Here is a 21,097-nt window from a genome sequence, read left to right as displayed (position 1 = left end):
AAAACCCGTAAAAACCCTACGTTTTCTTTGATATCTTGAATAATTTCTTTCGAAAATATTTTATTTACATATCACTTAAAGAGACCCAAGATTTTAGATTTTTTGGGGGGTTTCCTGGACCGAGATTCGAACCTCAGACCTCTCACATATTTGAACACCACTGGCATGAAAAATAGTTTTCATTCGTTAAAGAAGTAATGTCTATACACTCTTTTAAAGTTTAAAACATTTTGTTATTATATTGTATTACAGTTACTCTAGAAGGGGACAGAACATTTACTGGATTCCTAATACAAGCTTTATCGTCATCTGGAGCAATCGTTGGTAAAATGATTGCTCCCCCTGGTGGACAAAGTAAACTACTAAATTGTGGCAACATAGTAAGTTTTTTTATAAATACGTTATATTTTTCCCTTTTCGTAAAAAAATACTTCTTTTAATTAATAATATGAATATTATGACATATTGAATAAAAATAAACACAGTGTATAGCATTTGGCTGCATTTTGTATATGTCTTAAAGGAGAACTGTCGTAACACTATTTATTTATTTTTCTGATCAGATAGAAAATAATGTCATTATAAATGGAAAGTTTGTAGAAACTAAATTTTCTGGTAAGAAATTATTAACTTTACTATTTGCATAAACATTTCAACACATTTAATCATTACCTAATTACAGGGTAGAAATGGAATAACTCACACAAGTAACCTGGCAAAATCAAGCTTTACCTTCCAGTGGGAGGGACCAGACACGGAAACAAACGGAGCTGTCACCTTTCTGTACGTGTTGAAAGTTCTCTTTACCATGTTTAAAAATAATCTTCGTTACTTCATTGGCATTCAACTTATTTTTCTTGTAAAATGACTGCTTTAACAGAGCATGTTGAATGTTAATTTTACTCGTGAGTAAAAGCATTGCTGCAATTGTGCTATTAAGACGGAATTTTATAGTAATGTTTCCAGAATGCCAACATTCATAAAATACATACTGCTTAATCTCTTTGACCAACTATGTTATAATTCTTACATATCAATTTACGATTGTTCTAATGATGTTATGTCGCTTGAATGTTCATAAGTTTGCGATGTATTTTAAATGTCATGGAAGCCTTTTGTATTTTGAAATTATTGACATTATTTGAGTACTAGTATTGTATTAACCAAACTGAATTTCGCAGTGTGGAAATACAATAATAATGTTTCAATTTTCAGTGTAACAGTGGTTGAAAACTACTCTACGTTTTGGGTCAAGCAATTTCTATTAACGCTGACTGCATCTGAAGTTGAAACACCAACAACAACCGTGCAACAAGAGACCGGCGAAACAACAAATTTATCACCCACAGTTACTCCTCTTGCACAAACAACAGTTGTAAGCTCTTCTGCAAGTACACCACTAATCAAACCTATCTCACAGGTAACAACTAACAACCTACTTCATAATGCTAGCACACGTGTAACCAGGATTGATATATACACTGCACATAATGATGTATTTAATGCAACTATTTCTCAAACATATAATAATACATTTGAAAATAATGGTATTTTAGATGCACGGAAAAACGTATCATCATTTAGTTCAGCGATATATAACTCTAGCTTATACCCTACGACTGTTGCCTATAACTTAAACAAAACAAACGAAATTATTACAAGTTCTAATGATCCTAGAATATATACCAAAAATAAAATTACAACCAATTATGATAACACAAATTATTCCGATCCTACCATTGAAAACGAATTTGTAAATACTATGTCTATTTATGAAACAACACCCTCTGTAAGTGACTCAGGCAGAAGTTTTGACACCGTTGATAACGTTCAGCAGTTTACTGTTGGACAATATGTTAATGTCAATCATCGTACAAAGGCAAGTGATTCAAATATGCCAGAAACAACTCATAGAGATCTGTCACCTTTCGATAAAGGTTTTGAAAACTTAGATCAAAAAGAAGCAAATGATACATTTGAAAGTCTTAATGTGCCGACATCGCAATTCAATGAATTGAATTTAAATTCTATAAATCAAAATAATAGCGATCAAATAAATGAGTTACCTAGATGGACAGACAATTACAATCGGATTAACTGGACACGCACTGACTTGAATGACAATTATGAGAACGCCAGTCTTGATGAACCACATACAACTACCAACCACGGATTAGGAAACAACCTGAAAGACACGTGGAGTCAGTCATTAAGAATTACGGAACTACCTTTATCAGATCCAAATCGAATATTTAAAGTTGCTAAGGAAATTCTGCTAAAAGACAGGAATCACGTTGTAACATTCAGAGAATTAATTAAACCGTTAGACTTCTCTGGAAATAAATTAACTCTAAATGATGTCAAAACAGACGACAAAGCAAACTCATTTCCGCAGAATTCATATCAGTTTACTACTGAAACTGCTGAGAAAACACAAGATATTAATATCCCTACAGCGCCTTTTATTCCGGAAACGACACCAGTGTCAGTAACAAATAGACCACTATTAGATATAGTCACTGAAGATAATAACAGTGATAATAATAGAAAAGTAAAAGATCCACATAATGATTCAGTCAAAGAAACAAAACTACCTGAAATCGATATAACAACAACACAGTCTTCGGTTACTATAGAGAGCGGTTCAAGATCAACGACTTTAAAAGAAATAGTGAGTAAATGGATGCGGGAACACGTCCATGATGTACCAGATCCGGTGTCTACTTCTGCTTCTAATGAACCAGATAAAAGCAAGATCAACGATGAACAAAGCTCCAATCAAAATGATACAAATACTTTTAAACACTTGGACTCGCGGTATCCAAAATTAGAGGTAAAATGTAGATTGTCGTTTGGAAACGGCATAATGCATGAACATCTAGAGATAAAAGAGCATAAATCTAGTGCTTAGTTAGCAAATCAAACTCGATTGCAAGCGGGCGAAAACTCCTTGATAAGCAATTGTACGATTACTTCAATTTCTTCTGAATTAATAAAAAAAAACAAATATTGTAGTCATTAATACATCTTCTATTTCTTGAACAGATACACTAAAAGTTGAAGTAAACATAATATTCTTAAATGAGCAAATTTAGCAAAAGTGTACAAAAAAATATTTTAAAACTGAAAAAGTAAGGCTCTAGAAGATGACTTCCATATCAACTTCAGATTACAATTGACAGAAATATATAGCTGTGTGTATTCCAGTTATTATTGTGCATATGCTTCACACCGGTATTTCATATTCATATTTCATTGATATTTCCGTAAAATATTTAAATATTTTGTCTTTCAAAGAGCTTTTTAACAATGCCATTTCAATCACCATCAAATCTAAGAATATTTTTCATTTCGTTGCTTAGGCTGCGCATAAAATGCATGCTTCATGATGACTCAAAGAAGATCAGATTTAATATGAAATACAAACAAAATCTTCTCTGATCGTCAACAATTGTAGATTATAATATATTACTAACAAAAAAGTTTGGAATTTAGTAGAAAATAATGAAAAGAACAACATTTCTTTACTATAATTCTTGTTGTAAATACTACATACATTTGCCTGTCTTCGTCTATTCACAAGATGGTAACACATTCGACATTTATGCTATATGAGGAAAAGTTATGATGAAACAATTTTATAAAAAAAAGTGGTGTACATAAATACATCTGAATATAAGAACGGAAAAGTATGCAGTAACTAAATAGATAATATATTCTGGTAATTTGAAGGTATCAAGAAGGGCGAATTCTTATGTCTGTAATAAACCGGATAAACAATCGTAAAACATTTCATTTAAGACCATACAATGATTGAAATTTGATGTTGTTGCAGTTGAAAAATATAGATATAAATGTTATAACTTTTATGCATTATCATATGTTCTGACATGAGTTTGTTGTGGTAAACCATATTTTCAAACACATAAATTTCTAAAGTTAAATGATTTATGAAATTAATTCAAGGTTAGTTATTCTTAAAACAAAATTATTTATATGTTTTAATCATACGCAATATTTATTAAATCTGGGAGAGTCATATTTCAACTGAGTGTTAATTTCACAAATAATCGGAGCATTTTAATGATATGATTTACATGTCCTCAATTTATGAAGTCCATTAATTGCTAATATTTAACACAAAGTTACTAACACATTTATTGTACCACCTAAAATGCATGTTTAGAACTAAAAAATACTTTGGTGGGGGAATTTTAGAATTGTTACTTGAATCTTTTGCAACCTGTTCCATCGGAACTATGTATACCTTTATAGATGTTCTGACTCTTTTTTTTATATTTCTTTAAATACTGTAAAAGGACATCGTCATAAAACATGATTTTCTATAGTGAAACAATATTGTGCAATTTCAAGAACAGGATATTATTATGGCGTCCGGCGTTAATGGCATTTACAGTTATTTACGAAATATCATTATTGGCATTAATTAATTTGTAATTCATAAAATTGCTTCTAATAAGAGCTTTATTCAGAAATTTGCTGTCATTTACAAAATACGAAGGGCTGAATAATCAAAACATCATTTGTGCATTTAATTGCTTATGTTTGACCATTTTGTACTGCAAATAGCTATTTATCGGTTTATTGTTATACTCGTAATGTTGACTTCTAATATTGGTTTGATATCATTCTTTGATTTTGTCACATCAAAATGGACAGTTCCAAATGAAAGCAGGGCCAGTTTCTTTGCATGGTAAATAAATGTTAGTGAAAATAAAACAGATAGTTAATGATTAGAGGTAGAAAGTTCTAACAGTTACAATATTCATTTTTACAACAGAATAACAAAACATGTCAGGTATTGCCCACTTGTCAAATACAGTGGTTTGAATATACATGTATTTTAACAATTATTCTTTTGTTTTTGATTTTCATGTCGAAATTTCATTGACAATAAATGAGCATAGAATATAACAGTTTTTAATTTACAGGCAAATGCTGTATATATCTTCTATTTCCTTTTACATTGGTGATACACGTATAACATTTTCATACGCTGTGACTGTTTAGTCTTAATTATGATTATTTTGGACGATTACACAACTGAATACCCTATACTAGAATCAGTTAAATTAGCGCCTCATCGACTATAGTTTTGACTGCTGTGCAATCGTCCAATATAATTCTGTATTGTACTCAACAATGTATGAAAACCTATTTAATTATATGGCAACTCATTTATGTATTTTGACCTATTGTACTAGTAATTTCATAGCAAACATTTTATAATTTTATTTAGAAATGAAATTCTTTGTTGGTGAATACTTTATTGTAACTTGAAAGATATGTTCAATGCGTTCAAAATACGATACGATTAGACAATATGCTTAATATGTGTAATTCTGTAACTGCGATAAAACTGAACTCAACCATCCATATTAGAAATAAACGTCAAGATAGGGTCTTATGTTTTAATGAATTTCATTTCACTGCTGCCTTTTCAATAAACTGATGTATATTTTCTTCTCGCAGGGTGGTAAGATACAGTACGATCCCCAGTGCGGAGTTGTTAAAGGTTGTTTTGTCGATTGTAGCGGAAATGACTGTAAATTTATGGTTACATGGCGGGATTTAGGCACGGCAGTGCAATTTGAGTTGTTTGGCAAACCAGATCGGTCGTTCAATGATGCATGGGTAGCTGTTGGATTTTCCAGTGACACACGAATGGTAAGATGTTTATTGTAAAATCAAAAGATACATATACATATATTAAGTAAATAGGGTATAAATATTGTTTTTTCTTACTATTTTTTAAATTTAGTTTATAAAGTAAACTTTGTAAGTTGGGTTAATACTCAAAAATATTAAAATACATTGTACATCCATAGCACTTTACATAAGCATATACCAGTTTGGAGGCTTCAGTTGAATAACCTTAAAGCTGCTGTAGATCGTTTGAAGAAAACGATGGAAATGCCTCGTTCGCAAAAAAAATGTTTATTGCGTGATAAGAATTTCCCGCAACCACCTGGAAACCTTAAATTAGAATAACTTGTGACAATTAAAATGTTCAGGAAGTTTATTATCACAATGATCAAAGAGAAAATAGGCGGCGACAAGTAAAAACATCACATTTAGTGAGTTGTTCAACAACACTGTGACTTTATTATCAAAGATTTACACATTTATTTGAATGTTGTGATGACTTAATTTCATTTGTCTGACTTTACATCTAAGTAGAAATGAAATAAAATGAACAGTCATGTGTGTTTTACCGTCAACTTTGTCAAAGTGACTGAAAAGAAAGAGTCGCATTTAATTATAATGCGCAGTAAATAACATTATTAGATATCCCCTTTTATTTGATTAAAATGGAAAGGATTGAAATGGATGGAAAGATTTTTGCAGATTACGTTTTATGAAATTTAAGCTGCAAAGAAAAGCTTCATTTTCAAAATTGAATGACATTATAAACAACTGGTATCAGCTATATGTAGTGAAGAAGACCAAAACAAAATAAGGCCTAGACAAAATATGACCGAGGCAATGTAAGCCCAAGACAAAAACACCGAGGCAAAATAAGACAGAGACAAAATAAAACCGAGGCAAAATAAGACAGAGACAAAATAAAACCGAGGCAAAATAAGACAGAGACAAAATAAAACCGAGGCAAAATAAGACAGAGACCAAATAAAACCGAGGCAAAATATAGAAATGATATAGAACTGATGTTACACCACTATCAACAATACCAGCATACAATACGTTAATATACAATTTACTTGGACTAGACACAGGATAATTGGTCATGAATTACGACTATACAACCATGTTACTAAATATGAGTTACAATTTTATGCTATTTAGGAAACATTGATACAAATTTTATTTAGTGACCGAAAAAAAAATAGATGTGATCACCCCTTCCGTTTCTTGATATATTATCATTCTGCGTTTGAATGTTATTTATAAAATCTATTTGTTCACTTGTTCATATTTCATATAATAAAATACACATTTCGTTTTCTGTGCTTAAATGAAATATGTTTTTTGTTTTTTTGTTTGTTTCACTTTTTGTTAAATGATATTTTGCTATCAATTCTGCTTAAATGTCAAGAAAAGACCGAGTGAAAGACAAGTAATTAAAACGTGTAGGCGTATTTTACAATAAGATGAATGGTACAAATGACATGATTGTCTGTATTGATCAACTTTGAAGATCATGTTTGTCATATATTAGATATCGTGTGTTGATTTTGTCTACAAATATGTAGGTAGTAATATCTGCAATATTTCAATACAATATTTTGACTTCCCATGGGTATATTTTTTAAGACTTCATCAGAAAAAAACCATCTGCATGATAAGATAGACGCGTCTTGTTACCAGTAGTTTCTTTTGTTTTTATCAAGATTAATGAAAATTATGGACATAAAATAGCTATTTCATTAAACTTATGTTCATTGACATCTTGACATTCCCTTTTATTTATTGTAAATTGATCAACATATTTAGATAAAAATGATTTTCTTCAGGGTGATGACAGTGTAACAGAATGTGTGTACAGCAATGGATTTATACAAGGGTTCAGTTCTTATAACACAGGTTATTCAAACCCGAGACGTCTGAATCCGGTAAGTGTTGTAGCTGACGAAATGCACAAGAATGTAGTCTCCATATTGTTATATTTATCTCCATAGACATTTATTCTAATAATTTGAGTTATAAAAATTAAATACTGTTTAAGCCGGTGCTACGGAGCGTAAGGGATATAGCATTTCCAATGCATTTCATGAACCGACTCAATCTCTGCAGTAGACAACAATTTCATATCATTTTTTTTCTCAGAAATTACGATATATCTTTTTCAGTTTAGTAATTCACAATTATCATATTTATGGTACAATATACTTTATTGGATTGATTTGTTGTTCGTCCAGCAATTTATGTACATATACTGTATTTATCTCAGAGAAAAGTAAGAAGATGTTACAAACAAATTATAAATTAAATCATTTTAAAATAGCATGGCGGGACATGCTACAATTTACTCTGTATGTGACAAATAGAATGGGACGTCAACATTAATTTTAACAATTTGTTTAGGCAGCAGTTTTATGGAGCCTTCTTTGTCGTAGCTATATAAAGTATTAAGGACGAAAGACATCGTCAAAGTACGAGTAAATTATGCCACTTTATAAGATGTACTGTCTCGTGGGGTTGTTTCATTCATGAAGTCTATCATGTATCATCATTATAATATTAAGGCTGTTTTATTTGTTTTAGAGAGTCTTATTTAATATCAAAGTTTTAATACCATAAATAATTAAACTTAAATGTGTTTTAATATTATTTATGGAATTTCATCCTAATTAGTAATTTCTATTTTCATTCATTTATAAGTAATAATGAAAATAATTCATACATCTAAAATAATTGTACTGTTCTTTTCCAGTTTTGATTCTTTACAGTCGTTTTTTATATTTTCAGCCGAAAGTTGGTCTTATAAATGTTGATGGTTATTATAACGATGGTGTCCTGTTTTGTTCATTTATACGACAGAAGAGTCTTCCTCAGATTCAAGGATTTTTTGACCTGGAACAAGATTGGCATATCATGTTTGCACACGGAAAAGTTTTACAAGTGCCAGGTATGAAAACTTCTAAAGTTTCGTTTTGTTATTTATATTATGATAGTTTATATGTGCTAGTTTCTTGTATGTGTAGATTTTATGTATTTCTTTAAATTGTGTCTCTAAGTTTTGTTTAAATAGACTAACACTTTGTCTTTAATGTTTTGAATAAACAATGCATGTTGATGATAGTATACCACACACATAAAAACAAACAAAACAAAACAACAATCATTTATTCTATTGAATTGTGCAAAACATATTGATGAAGCTGGTTGTAAAATTGAGTGTATGCAATCAAGTGCACACTTCAATTATAAATATTATCTATAGGTTTATTACTATTGTTATTGCAAATTTCATGACAGCATTCAATGCTGAGCGATCAATCAACGCAATTGTTTGAATAGGTTTATACATTTATATGCCTTCTAAAATACAATTGAATTGGCAAAACGAAATAGTTCTGTAGACAATCAAATTTTAATGACTGACTGAGCCACCTTGAAGAACGGTAGTTATTAAATGAAATATGTAAACCTTGTGCTGAGAATTTAAAACAATTTCAAATGTATATAGCAGTGAATCACATCTGCAATCAGTTTTTGTTAATTTGTTTGCAATAAAAGAGTTTGCAATATTTCAGTTATTCACGTTATTAGAATTAGTTAAGTCTACATTTTGTACAATTTAAGTAAAAATAACCTTCGCAATAGCTGGTAACAGCTTCTCTATATGAAAATAAAGTAATTACTCTAATGTGCTGCCACACATCAATCAGCGAATATGATATTTGTGAAATATTAAATGTCAAAATTTGTCATGTGGAGTTTCTTATTTACGTTGACACTCTGGTCCATGTATTATTTGTGTGGTTTGAAATAGAAAACAGTTTTCTTTATATACAAACGTGTAATGTACTATCGGCGTTAGGTCATTTTTTGAGTATGCATTTCATAAAAATACGTCGTACAAAAGCGAATGTTAAACGTCGCTGTCATATTTTTTTTTTATAAAACTTGTCCAAGAACCTTGATTTTGACTGCTTCTCGTGTGAGATCCATTATATAAATTCAAGCGAAAAAAAAATCAATACGCAAACGATATTGTTTTGGAGATGGCGAAAAACCTGAACAAAAAATCGAAACTTTCGTCGCAAATTATCTAAAACAAATAAACACTTAATAATATAACATTTATAACTGTACCAATAAAATAAAAGTTATAAACATATCTGCTGCTAACATTCCTACAAATATTTACACAGATACAGTTGACAATATGAAAGTTCCGTTTTTCTTTATTTGAATACTAAAAAATCAAATGTTCGTGTTTTTATTTATTCTTAATATTATCTCGAACGTACATAAAATTCTTAATAGCTCTAGCAGTGGTGAAAGAAATATTAAAGAAACGTTTTCACTGATTGTACCGGGTAAACTACATGTTGTATTGAAAACACCTACATTGTATTAAAATAACAGACCTTTTCAACAAAGAATTTTGTATACTGAACTTTCAAAGAAGGTAGTGTTGTAAGTAATATATCCTGGTAATTGAATCAATATCAAATCTTGCATCGATTAATTTATATACGAATAACAAATTGAACGATTTGTTCTTTTGATATCTTATACACATCTATAGTAAATTTTCTTGTATTTTAGCCTGGCAGTTATACATGCATTCCACGACAGATCTTCCTCCAGCATCAGCAGCTAGAATAGATTACCAGTCTGTCGTTGTTATAGGCAGTGCTGCTAAGTTTCCACTAGTCAAAGCACATGGTACTGTTTGTTTGATTTATTTTTACCAAAAAACTGTCATTTTCAGCTTCTTGTACTGTATTAAATGCCATTTTGATGTTTGTATAACTATTTGTTAATAAATGTCTGTAAATGATACAGAATAAATATTTATGCAGTTGACATTAACATATAACATATAAAATAATACTAAAGGTGAATTATATAGTATTCTCATGTATTTTACCTTACAGGCTGTCTGATGATCATTGGTTGGGTGTTGTTTACTGGCATTGGTCTAGTTGTAGCTAGGTATTATAAGAGTGTATGGGGAGACAAAACTTTCATGAAACTTAAAATTTGGTTCCAGGTAAGTTTGAGGCTAAGGTTCATCTCCTCTTAAAGCTAAATACAGATACGAAATGGTATGTAGTATAACCAGACATATATTGAGGCCAGGTCTTTTGGTTTATCAAGTTTTAGGTCTGGTCCTGGTGATTTTGGCATAATGTAACTCGGTTGCCAGTGCCAATTGCAGGTTTTACAGTGCATCTTAGTGAAAAATCGCTGTAAATTCAGCATTTTTCTTATCACTACATGTAGACATTGAATTTGTTGCTTAATTAATGTAATTGAAATTTAGGTGAGGGAAAGATTAAAACCCAGCATAATTACTCCTTTTGTAAAGCTAAGTTAACGTTAACCGAATATGATTCCTTAAACAAACCGTATTACTTACGCAGAAAATATAATTCAATTTATAAACTGTTGTTAACAATAGCTGTATTTGTTCGAGATAATTACTCATAAATACAGAAGTGATAAAGTGCATCATTTCTTTCAAATTTTTGTTTGTAAACTACATTGTCGTCATTACACGGAATATATATCTTATTTGGTGCAACATCTGTCATAAAACACGGATGTATGTAGCAAAGTTCAAGGCATTTTCCCTTAAATCAGGATGACGTGAAAGAAGGAGCGGAAATTGAAAGTGTGATTCAAGAGTGCAAAACATTCGTTTTATTTGTGATGTTTTGTTAAAACCTGGAAGCAATTTATCATTCTCTATAAGTATATGTGTATTCAATCTGTCTGTCTAACGGTGTTCATGTCTTGCTTAAAGGGTCATTATACCTCAGAAACGAATAAATATTAAATGCTTTTAAAAGGGCAACTTTGAACTTTATAATGTTTAAATGATGGTTTAAGAGCATGTTCGATGCTTGTTACATGAAGAAAGTACTGCTTAGTGTGAGATTAGTTATCATGAAAGTACAACATGTAAACAAAGTAGTATTTTGACTCGCGTCCTGTGAACCTTGCCTTTGCCTTGTTGATCTTTATTCTTGTTTTCTGTACAAAATACTAAATCACTATTAATGTAATACATGTAATTCCCAAAAAGCAACCAAAGAAAGATGGTTTAGGTATTTGTTTGTTTGTTTGTTTTGGGTTTTACGTCACATCGACACAGTATAGGTCATATCGCGACGTTCCAGCTTTACTGGTGGAGGAAGGCCTCAGGTGCACTTCTGTGCATTATTTAAGGCACGATCGGGCACCTGAGTAGAACCACCTACGTTCCGTAAGCTAGCTGGATAGCTTCCTCACATGAAAGAATCCAAAGTCCCTGTCGGGATTCGAACCCACAGCGGTGAGGGGCAAGTGCAAGGGGCAGGACGTGAAGTGGTTGCACACTTGGTTCAAGCGAGCGAATTGGTTGCAAACTTGACAAAATGGCAAACACTGCGTGATTTTTTGAAACGGGTGAACGAATTTTTGCCAGGCAAGTGGGTTTCTTTGTTATTTTAAAGTTCATTAGTATGTCTATTCCATTATGCAATATATATACCACACTCGGTTTAAGGTTTCAGCATCCTAGATTCTGTTTTGACGAAGTTATTGAAGATATAAACTGATCATGTAGATATTTTGAAATTTGACATGTGACTGTTCTCGTCGGTTTTTCTCCTAATTCATTCGAATTTGTAAGTTTTGAACTGCATTTAACAATAACAAAATATGTTTCTGTCAATGCAGTACAAATGGTTTAGTTCGCAAGTCCGAAGATAACGTTCAATACACAAAAATATCTTGTTCAAGCACATTTTGGTTGCAGACTTATACTTTGAACAAGCATTTTTGGTTGCAAACTTATTCTTATTATATTGAAATCCATAGAAAAACTTTGCAAAAGGATTGTACATAGTAGTTTATATTTATTGACCTATGGCAATTATTGACATTTATGTTCTTTTACTTGTTTTTGTTATAAATGTTATTTATACTTTTTTCTTTTACAACAAGTATGCACTTTATGTTTCAAATTACATGGTTCTCAGTTCAATACTATAATCATCAGTAAAAGCCTGTAAAAAACAAAATAATAGCACATAGAAGAAAAATATTTATTGATACTTCAATTCTAAAATATGTCATCACATGTAAAATGCAAATGAAAACTACATACAAAAAACGTATGTGAGAGTACTGCTGTATGTAAGTGAATTATTTTCATTATAAACATAAGGACATGTGCTCACATACGATGTTACTCGGCAAAATTTCCAAAGTTTATCAAAACCACAATAAATGTTATTTTGTTTGTTTCGTATGTAAAGATCAGCAGTTGCTTTAGACATAAAGTATGTAAATGTACTTATAAACCAAAAGTTAAAATGACATGCTTGTTTACAATATTTCAGATTTGATGTACATATCATAATTATATGTCAATTGGTATTCTAAAAATTATTTTGGCTATTAGATCATAATACAACTGATATACGATTGGTAATTTACATTGACTGATATGTGACAAAACTACTTAAAGTCATTGTTCGAGTTAGGGAATTTGGAAGATGTTTCGATTGGTCAATAATAAGGAACAATTTAAAGACACATGTGAATAATGCCCTTGTGTCAATGTTAATATAGTTTGTATCTACTATACAATCAAATTTATTTCAAATCACAAAAAAGAACAATAATGAAAGCTGTTTGTTGCTATTTTTCTCTTCTTTTCCTTTATAGTTAGTCATGCCAAGATATAAAAAAGTCCTAAGACTTTGTAAAAAGAAAAGAAGTATATCGAGGAGAAAAATGATGAAGATAAACACAACTGAACTTCAATTTAGCATATTGTGTTTTCTATGTACTGTATAGGTTTATAGAGTGCATATTGGGTGTTTTTCGTAAATAAGAAAGCTAAAAAGGAGCGGAGCTTGCGAAGCGACTGTAGCTTTCTTATTTACGAAGAACATCCAATATGCACTCTAACCAGCTTAGTGCTCCGCCCATTTTATTCCGCCCAACACACTGCGTGACGTCACACGATAGCCTAGAAATGTGTATAACCATATTTGGAAGAGGTAGCGGTACACATTTACGGGTCACGTGTTTTGCATAGCTTATTCCCGCATTCTGTCAAGGTAAATCAGACAATATCACGGTGCATATCCATATCGGTACCCTCTTTGCAAAATATTCTCAAACGGTACCCTCTTTGAACATACACAGGTCATTCTCTGCTAAAAACAAACCAGCGATGGATAACAATGCAGTAAAAATTCATTGTAATAAGGAAAGGAGGTATGACACGTAGAAAAGATGTATACCATGGAACACTAGAATGTTTCATTTATGTGCTGATTTGTCATGTGCCTGCAACTTCACAATAAGCTACAGAAAGTCGACATGTCTTGCCTCGCCCGTCACCTCGACATATTTTTCGGGCTGAAATGAACCTGTAGCTTGATTATATATGCATCATACATATTTATTATGTTCATATACATATCATCTTCGGACAAATGGCAGTAATATTGTCAAAAATAAATGTAAAATTAATTAAAACACCCTACTTTCGGTTTTGCAGCAGCACGGGCTGTAATATTTACATAAAAAGTAAGAAATATTACATACATAATTCTATGCCGTAGTGACGATATACATGTGCGTGTACGGAAAAAACATGATGCATAAATATTGATTAGTAGGAGTAAACTTCAAGATCTCTGCACATGCGTATATTTCACTTTAGCGCTCTTCGAAACTTAGCTCCGCCCAATTGCGTTTTATAATATAAAACGTCCAGTTTATATAAAATCTGTTCTATTAAGATTTGAAACCTGAAAATTTGAAAAATCCTCGTCGGCTTAAAAAAATAATTATTTTGAAAAAAGATAAGTTATTTCTCGCTAAAAATATGCATGCCACATTATTGACACAAAAGTTTGCAACCAAAAATGCTTGAAGTATAAGTCTGCAACCAAAGTGTGCTTGAACAATATATTTTTGTGTATTGAATGTTATCTTCGGACTTGCGAACTAAACCATTTGTACAGCATTGACAGAAACATATTTTGTTATTGTTAAATGCAGTTCAAAACTTACAAATTTGAATAAATTAGGAGAAAAACCGACCAGAACAGTCACATGTCAAATTTCAAAATATCTACATGATCAGTTTATATCTTCAATAACTTCGTCAAAACAGAATCTAGGATGCTGAAACCTATAACCGAGTGTGGCATATAGATTGCATTATGGAATAGACATACTAATGAACTTCAAAATAACAAAGAAACCTACTTGCCTGGCAAAAATTTGTTCACCCGTTTCAAAAAATCACGCCGTGTTTGCCATTTTGTCAAGTTTGCAACCAATTCGCTCGCTTGAACCAAGTGTGCAACCACTTCACGTCCTGCCCCTTGAAGTGGTTTGAAGTCAACGACCTTAACCACTCGGCCAAGGACGCCCCTAGGTATTTGTAAGTCAGTAACTTTTTGAAAGCTATAAAGTACACGACAAAAAAGCTTTTGAGAAATAGAAAAAAGTCTAGGGCTTAATTGGCCTTTTACATATGAATGTTGAAATTAAAGTATAATGTTCGTCTTAATGAAGGAGGTATACTCACTCTGTGATTCATAACATTGATGAATTTACTGCCCCACTCATCATTTCGGTCGCTATCCTATACTTTTCGTTCGACCTTTTAGTTGTATATATTGTTTAAAGGTCTTGAAGGAATACATCATGTAAGGTATCATATACCCCATACTTGGTCGCGTACACATATACCTATATTGGGCTGGTACAACTGCCATTAAATTATTTTTATGGATAAGATCAAGTAATATATAGCAGGAACAAATGCTTCCATTGTACATTAATTCACGTATATTTCTTATTTCTAATGAAGGTTTCAGTTGCTGTATATATAAACATATTATATTTATTTTACATTTCAGGTTCATAGGGCGTGTATGGTAACGGCTGTGGGTTTAAACATCATTGCTTTTATTCTTATATTTATAGAAGTTAAAGGATACAGTGACGTAAGTACAGCTTAACCAACAATATAATTATTCTGTACATTGTTACAAAAACCGCCATCCTATAGATAAAGTACTTGCAAGGATCAAATATATTATTACTTAAAACATAGACGTCTAGGTCACAACCTGTACCACTGGACTACTACTACAAGGTCGGTTTCTTCCCCAACGTAGATCACAAAAGTAATGTGATTGGGCTCTGTATAATATCTATAACCAACATTTCTAGACTGCAAACATTAACATTGTAAAAATCATGGTTCTGTTATCTCAATTACCATATATACTGTTCTTACAAAAACTTGTTTTTTATTAATGTTTTACTATTATTCTCATATCACGATAATTGTTTTCAGATACCAGATATACCTGGTAAAGGATATTTAAGGTCTCATCCGGTACTTGGAATCATTGTAACAGTTTTATGTGTAGCAAATGTGAGTATTTCTTACATGTTTTATATTAAAACAATTTTGTATATCTCAAATGATGGATTGCCTTTTATACTGTTAGCTCACACTACACGCATGTTATACAAATGTTTTCTGTCAGTGTTACATATTTTATTTGAGAAATTTATTAGGTCTACTACATCCAGATTTTCATTTCATGTGTTATTATGGTTATGAAAGCATGCTCAAGACAACACAAAATCAAGATTAAAATATAAAATTATGAGATTTTTCTTTCGGTAAAAACATCATTACAATACTAATATATGGCAAATCTTCTAACATTATGAAAAACAAATAATAGTAATGCGTATTATACATGTACATACATATGTCATAAAAATAGGTCTACAATTTAATCTTATCGTTTGCAGCCTGTTATGGCGTTATTCCGGCCAGGGCCTGATTCTAATAAAAGGCCCATATTTAACTGGGCTCATTGGGGCGTTGGTATGACAGCTTATATTTTATCCGGTAAGAGTCATTTTTATGCCAATAAATCCATGTCTTATTAGATTGTTATTTGTCATTTCCGATCACTAACTGTTCTTGTAATCGACAACTTTCATAATTATATTGATTACGAAAATTATTGTTACAGAAGTTGATATTCGTATAATTATTTCATTGAGTTCTTTCGTGAAACTTCTAATCATTTGCTCATTATTGTAGATCAGAAATTTTTCCAGATAATTTTAAATTTAGCTTGTACTCGTGATGAAACTATCCAGCTTACGAAACATTGCATTTCTGCTCACGTGTCCCCTCGACACTCGTGTATATTAGGTGTACGCGGGAAAATCATCATATGAATTTTCAATATGACTTAAATCCAACAAAACAAAAAAAAAGACTTTGATACCCATTGGTTGGCTTTCCAATGGTCACGAGTTGATATCCTATATTATAATGAAAGTGTTATTTTCTATTCCAGCAATATGTATCTGTTTTGGCTTCCAGTTAGGGAAATCCTCAACGCCTGATTATGCCATATACATTATGATAGTATATGTTTTATATATTATCATATTTGACGTCGTCTTTGAGGTCATGGAACTCCTTAATAAAAAAGAAAAGAAAGGTAAAAAATGTAGCATCACGTGTTATATATTTGAGAACATGTTATAACATACAAAACGTCAGTATAAATGCATAGTAATTAGCAACTACTCATATTATATATTTTCGGATAACTCATTTATGTCCTCCAAGTCTTTATCTATATTTGGAATTGACCTGAATCTCAATTGACAACAAAACCTGAGAAGTTGCAAAAGGTAATTGTTTTAAAAAAATTCTATAACAGTTTTAGGCACATTTTCTTTAAAAAGTATATAAAAAATGTAATGTTTTAAGACACAAACACTTTATGTAATAGGAGTCATTAAGATGGTATTGCGCAGATTAAAAAATATTTGTAACTAGAAATATATATTAACTGTATATGAAGCTCAGTTTCAATTAAGACACAGCCTGTTATAATATACCGACGTATTTCAGGACCACTTATGTCGATATATCAAATTGTATGTTCAACGTCCAGTACTAAATACCACGTCTCACGTGAAAATGGTAAATAACGTCACTTCTGAGTGACTGCCTGGCTTGCAAAGAGTACAGAACTTTAGTTACTTGTCAAGAAGTCTTTGAAGTATGGACTTAGAATCTAGTTGCTTTATCGGCTTTCCAGGAATAAAACTAGCATTGTCATTGTTTGTTTATATTGTTTATGTCATGAAATGCTTTAATGTGACATTATGCTCATATTTTCATAGTCAAGTTGAGCTAAATTGACTTTATATTTCAAAAGATTGACTGTCAAAATGGTGTTTGACCAACATTGATATTGGAAAATGTTTATGATAAGGTTATAAATCTGCCTAAATTTAAAAAGACTGCCCACTTTTATAAACTAAGCGTTATAGGTAAAATTCTAATGAGTATTTACAGAAATTTCTTTTAGTTCTGTGCGTTATTTTTTGTTTATGTGAACTTAATTATTAAATTAAAAGGAATAATGGCAAAATGAAAACTTATTTTGACCTTCACCCGTTCACTCACGGGCATAATGTCACTTTAATAATATGCCTTACTTTTCACCGATCAAAGACTAGATCTCTAAATTAGCAGGTATCTTGAACTATGCGATATAATAAGATATTGAACTGAAAATTAATATATGTTAACTTAAATATTTATTAGAATTGGGTGACAATCTTTATATTGCAAGTAAACATGTTCTAGTATTTCACCACAATATTTGTTATTCGCACATATTTGTCAAAGATTATTTCGCATATTTCTTGATTGGATACTTGTATAATCAAAATGTATCACATAAAAAACTTGATTTTTAAACTATATAAAAATGATGTGGTGTACTTCTGCTGTACAGGACTGTCCGACTGTAAACCCTTTCTAGATCAGTCCTCTATCGAGCTAAACAAGAAAACTTATCTATATTATAATACACTGTTATTTAATTTTGTCTAGATGACAAGAGCTCATTGCTGGCTGTTTATGTCCTAGTTTGCATTTAACTAAAAAATAGATTTATCCCTGCATCACAATGCTTAAGCTTCTTTATCATACATTTTCGCGAAGCTTCACTGCCTTGATTTTAAGAACTATTGGTATTGTTATCAATAAAATGCAACCTGCTTGATTAATTGTTTATAATGTCAGAACATTACATTATTTATATGTATGTTAAATATTATTGTAAGATATGTAGAAAAAACACTTATTTTCATGATTAACATGTCTGCTCAAAAAGGTATTGTAAAGGCGCTGTTTTGAGAATGATTCATTAACAGTATTTGATTACTTAATGCCCCGAAAGGGGGAGATAGTTTTTGAATTATCTGTCCGTCTGTCCACGTTGTCTAGGCTTTGATTTTGTTATTCATAAAATAGATTTTGAAATGAGCGTGCATTAATTATGTAACACGTTAAAACGATAGATCGCATACCTCAAGACTCAGTTTTTAGGCCAACGGTCAAGGTCAGATTTAGACTTGGCAGGAGTTTTTCGTATAAGTGCATTGGTGATCAATTTTATCATTCTGCGGTGGATTTTAAAATAGTTATACAATAATGTGTTGGATATGACGACAACATGTCGTGGGCAAGAATAAGTTCTCAAGCTTAAAATATCAAGTTTACATATGTGTACGTCCAAAGACCTGATATGAATGGGGATTTCACAAAAGTGCAATCTTCAAGGTTGTTATTAAGCAACTGGGCATACATGGTTAGAACATAAGGACAATGTATCGCGTAAAAGAATAAGGTCTCCATCTCAAAAGGTCAATGTCACATTTGTACGTCCAAATTCATTATTATGACTGTAAATAGTTAGTTGTGTCCCATCTATGACTTTGTCATTAATCAATGAATTTTGAAATAATCATGAATAAATGCTTTAAACTCAAAGGTCAAGTTCAAACGTAATTTGAAAGGAAAGGTTTTAAAGTGCATTGATGTTCGGTGTTCGGTCATCAATCCTGTCATTCATGGTGCATTTGAAATTATTAAACATAAGTAATTTTTGTGACATTAAGAAGGTTAAACAAAATCGACAGCCAGTAATATGAAGGTCAAATTAATACAATGATTGTTGTGTCTGGTCATGTCTTTGTCATTCATTTGCCGAGTTCCGTATAATATGTATATAAGGAAGTGTTACTGATTCTTTATTCTAGTAATTATGTCTTTGCTATGAATAAACATTATGGCCCATTTACTGGCACCAGCTTCGGAGGCATTTGTCTGTTCTTCATTTTCCTTAGAAAACAAATAACATTTCAACCTTACATAAATGTACTGTACGGAGAAAGATTTTAAAATAACAGAAAACAGAATTTTGTGTACTTCAGTACGTTTGAAAATCGTGTCATTTATATCACATGCATGCACGGCAACAAATTATGGAATTATGCAAAATTGCAAATTCGTTTCAAAGATTTTTGACCATTTGTGTGACTGTTAATTATAAAAATACCACATACCGCTGATTGTGAACATTCATTTCTGTTACTCTGGCGTGCATATAACAAAACTGCTTTAGCTATATTGCACTGGTGTTTTACAGTTTATACGACACTCATCATTATAGTTGTCATGATATACAATGGTTGTACTTCAATTTTTTTCTAAATGTCCAAATGTACTTTTCTAACCATATGACAATGTTGTTTCTTTTTATCATAGTGAAAGTTGAAGGAATGGAGATGAGCAACAGGAATGGAACTGAAAACGGCACAATACCTAATGGAAATCACGTGACCAAGGATAAAATTAGAAAGGTATATATTTTATAACTTGTAATAAACGATCCAAAATCAAAGCTCTACAAAATAGTATGACGAAGCTAGTTTAATGTGCAACTAGTATTTAATATTTATCCTGATCATGTGTTTTTGTTGTGTTATGAGTAAGTAGTTAAATGTATAATTAACTCTTCCAATGTCGTCTGTACATAGGCTTATAAATTTCATTATTACTATAAAGATAAACGTTTACAACTTTACCGTTAAAGATATTTTGTTTTCTTTGTTGTTGTTTTCATACTAAATAATTGGATAAAAGTATATACAATAACGTTTTCATGACAAATATCCACTGTTATTCAACAAAATCTTAAGGTCCTAAAATCACAAGTAATCTTATGTTAAACTTATCTCTTTTTTTATTTTCAGAGTGATAAAATAAAGACAATGCTTTTAGCACTTCACATTGCATTTACTGGAGCATTTGCACTTGTGTTAGTGTTGGTGGTAGCCTTGAATTGAGGTAGAGATTATTGCATTTCAAAACATGCTAAAAACGAAAAGCAGTTGTGCTATTTGCTATATCCAATCATATCAAAGCAGCGATCAGTAAACCGGCAAATGAAACATATAATTAATAAATCTAAATTCCAAAGTCCGTAGAAGTGTAATAATATGAATCTGAATAAACGTG

At 31.2% G+C, this 21,097-nt stretch overlaps 1 protein-coding gene across 4 annotated transcripts in view; it reads left to right on the top strand.

Annotated features, from left to right (window-relative positions):
• LOC132753932 (ferric-chelate reductase 1-like) overlaps positions 1-20,960 on the top strand; it is a 49,254-nt gene extending 28,294 nt beyond the window's left edge. The window contains exons 3-17 of one of the 4 annotated variants that reach the window (XM_060744518.1): positions 253-380; positions 683-783; positions 1,216-1,375; positions 5,494-5,688; positions 7,497-7,595; positions 8,452-8,611; positions 10,261-10,380; positions 10,593-10,708; positions 15,594-15,680; positions 16,037-16,117; positions 16,507-16,606; positions 17,067-17,213; positions 17,633-17,704; positions 20,345-20,439; positions 20,833-20,960. In XM_060744518.1, coding sequence (XP_060600501.1) covers positions 253-380; positions 683-783; positions 1,216-1,375; positions 5,494-5,688; positions 7,497-7,595; positions 8,452-8,611; positions 10,261-10,380; positions 10,593-10,708; positions 15,594-15,680; positions 16,037-16,117; positions 16,507-16,606; positions 17,067-17,213; positions 17,633-17,704; positions 20,345-20,439; positions 20,833-20,925 — 1,754 coding nt within the window. In that variant the 3' untranslated portion in view covers positions 20,926-20,960. Of the gene's footprint in view, positions 1-252; positions 381-682; positions 784-1,215; positions 1,421-1,440; positions 2,834-5,493; positions 5,689-7,496; positions 7,596-8,451; positions 8,612-10,260; positions 10,381-10,592; positions 10,709-15,593; positions 15,681-16,036; positions 16,118-16,506; positions 16,607-17,066; positions 17,214-17,632; positions 17,705-20,344; positions 20,440-20,832 lie in introns of those variants that run through there. The other 3 variants (XM_060744509.1, XM_060744492.1, XM_060744501.1) reach the window with 3 other exon arrangements.
• Positions 20,961-21,097: the final 137 nt, after the last annotated feature.

This window comes from Ruditapes philippinarum, unplaced genomic scaffold, assembly GCF_026571515.1.
Source record: "Ruditapes philippinarum isolate M1 unplaced genomic scaffold, ASM2657151v2 ctg596_1_1_1_1, whole genome shotgun sequence".
In the NCBI taxonomy this organism is placed as follows: Eukaryota; Metazoa; Mollusca; class Bivalvia; order Venerida; family Veneridae; genus Ruditapes; species Ruditapes philippinarum.
Note: the sequence above shows the minus strand (reverse complement) of the source record. Positions and strands in the feature narration are given on the sequence as shown.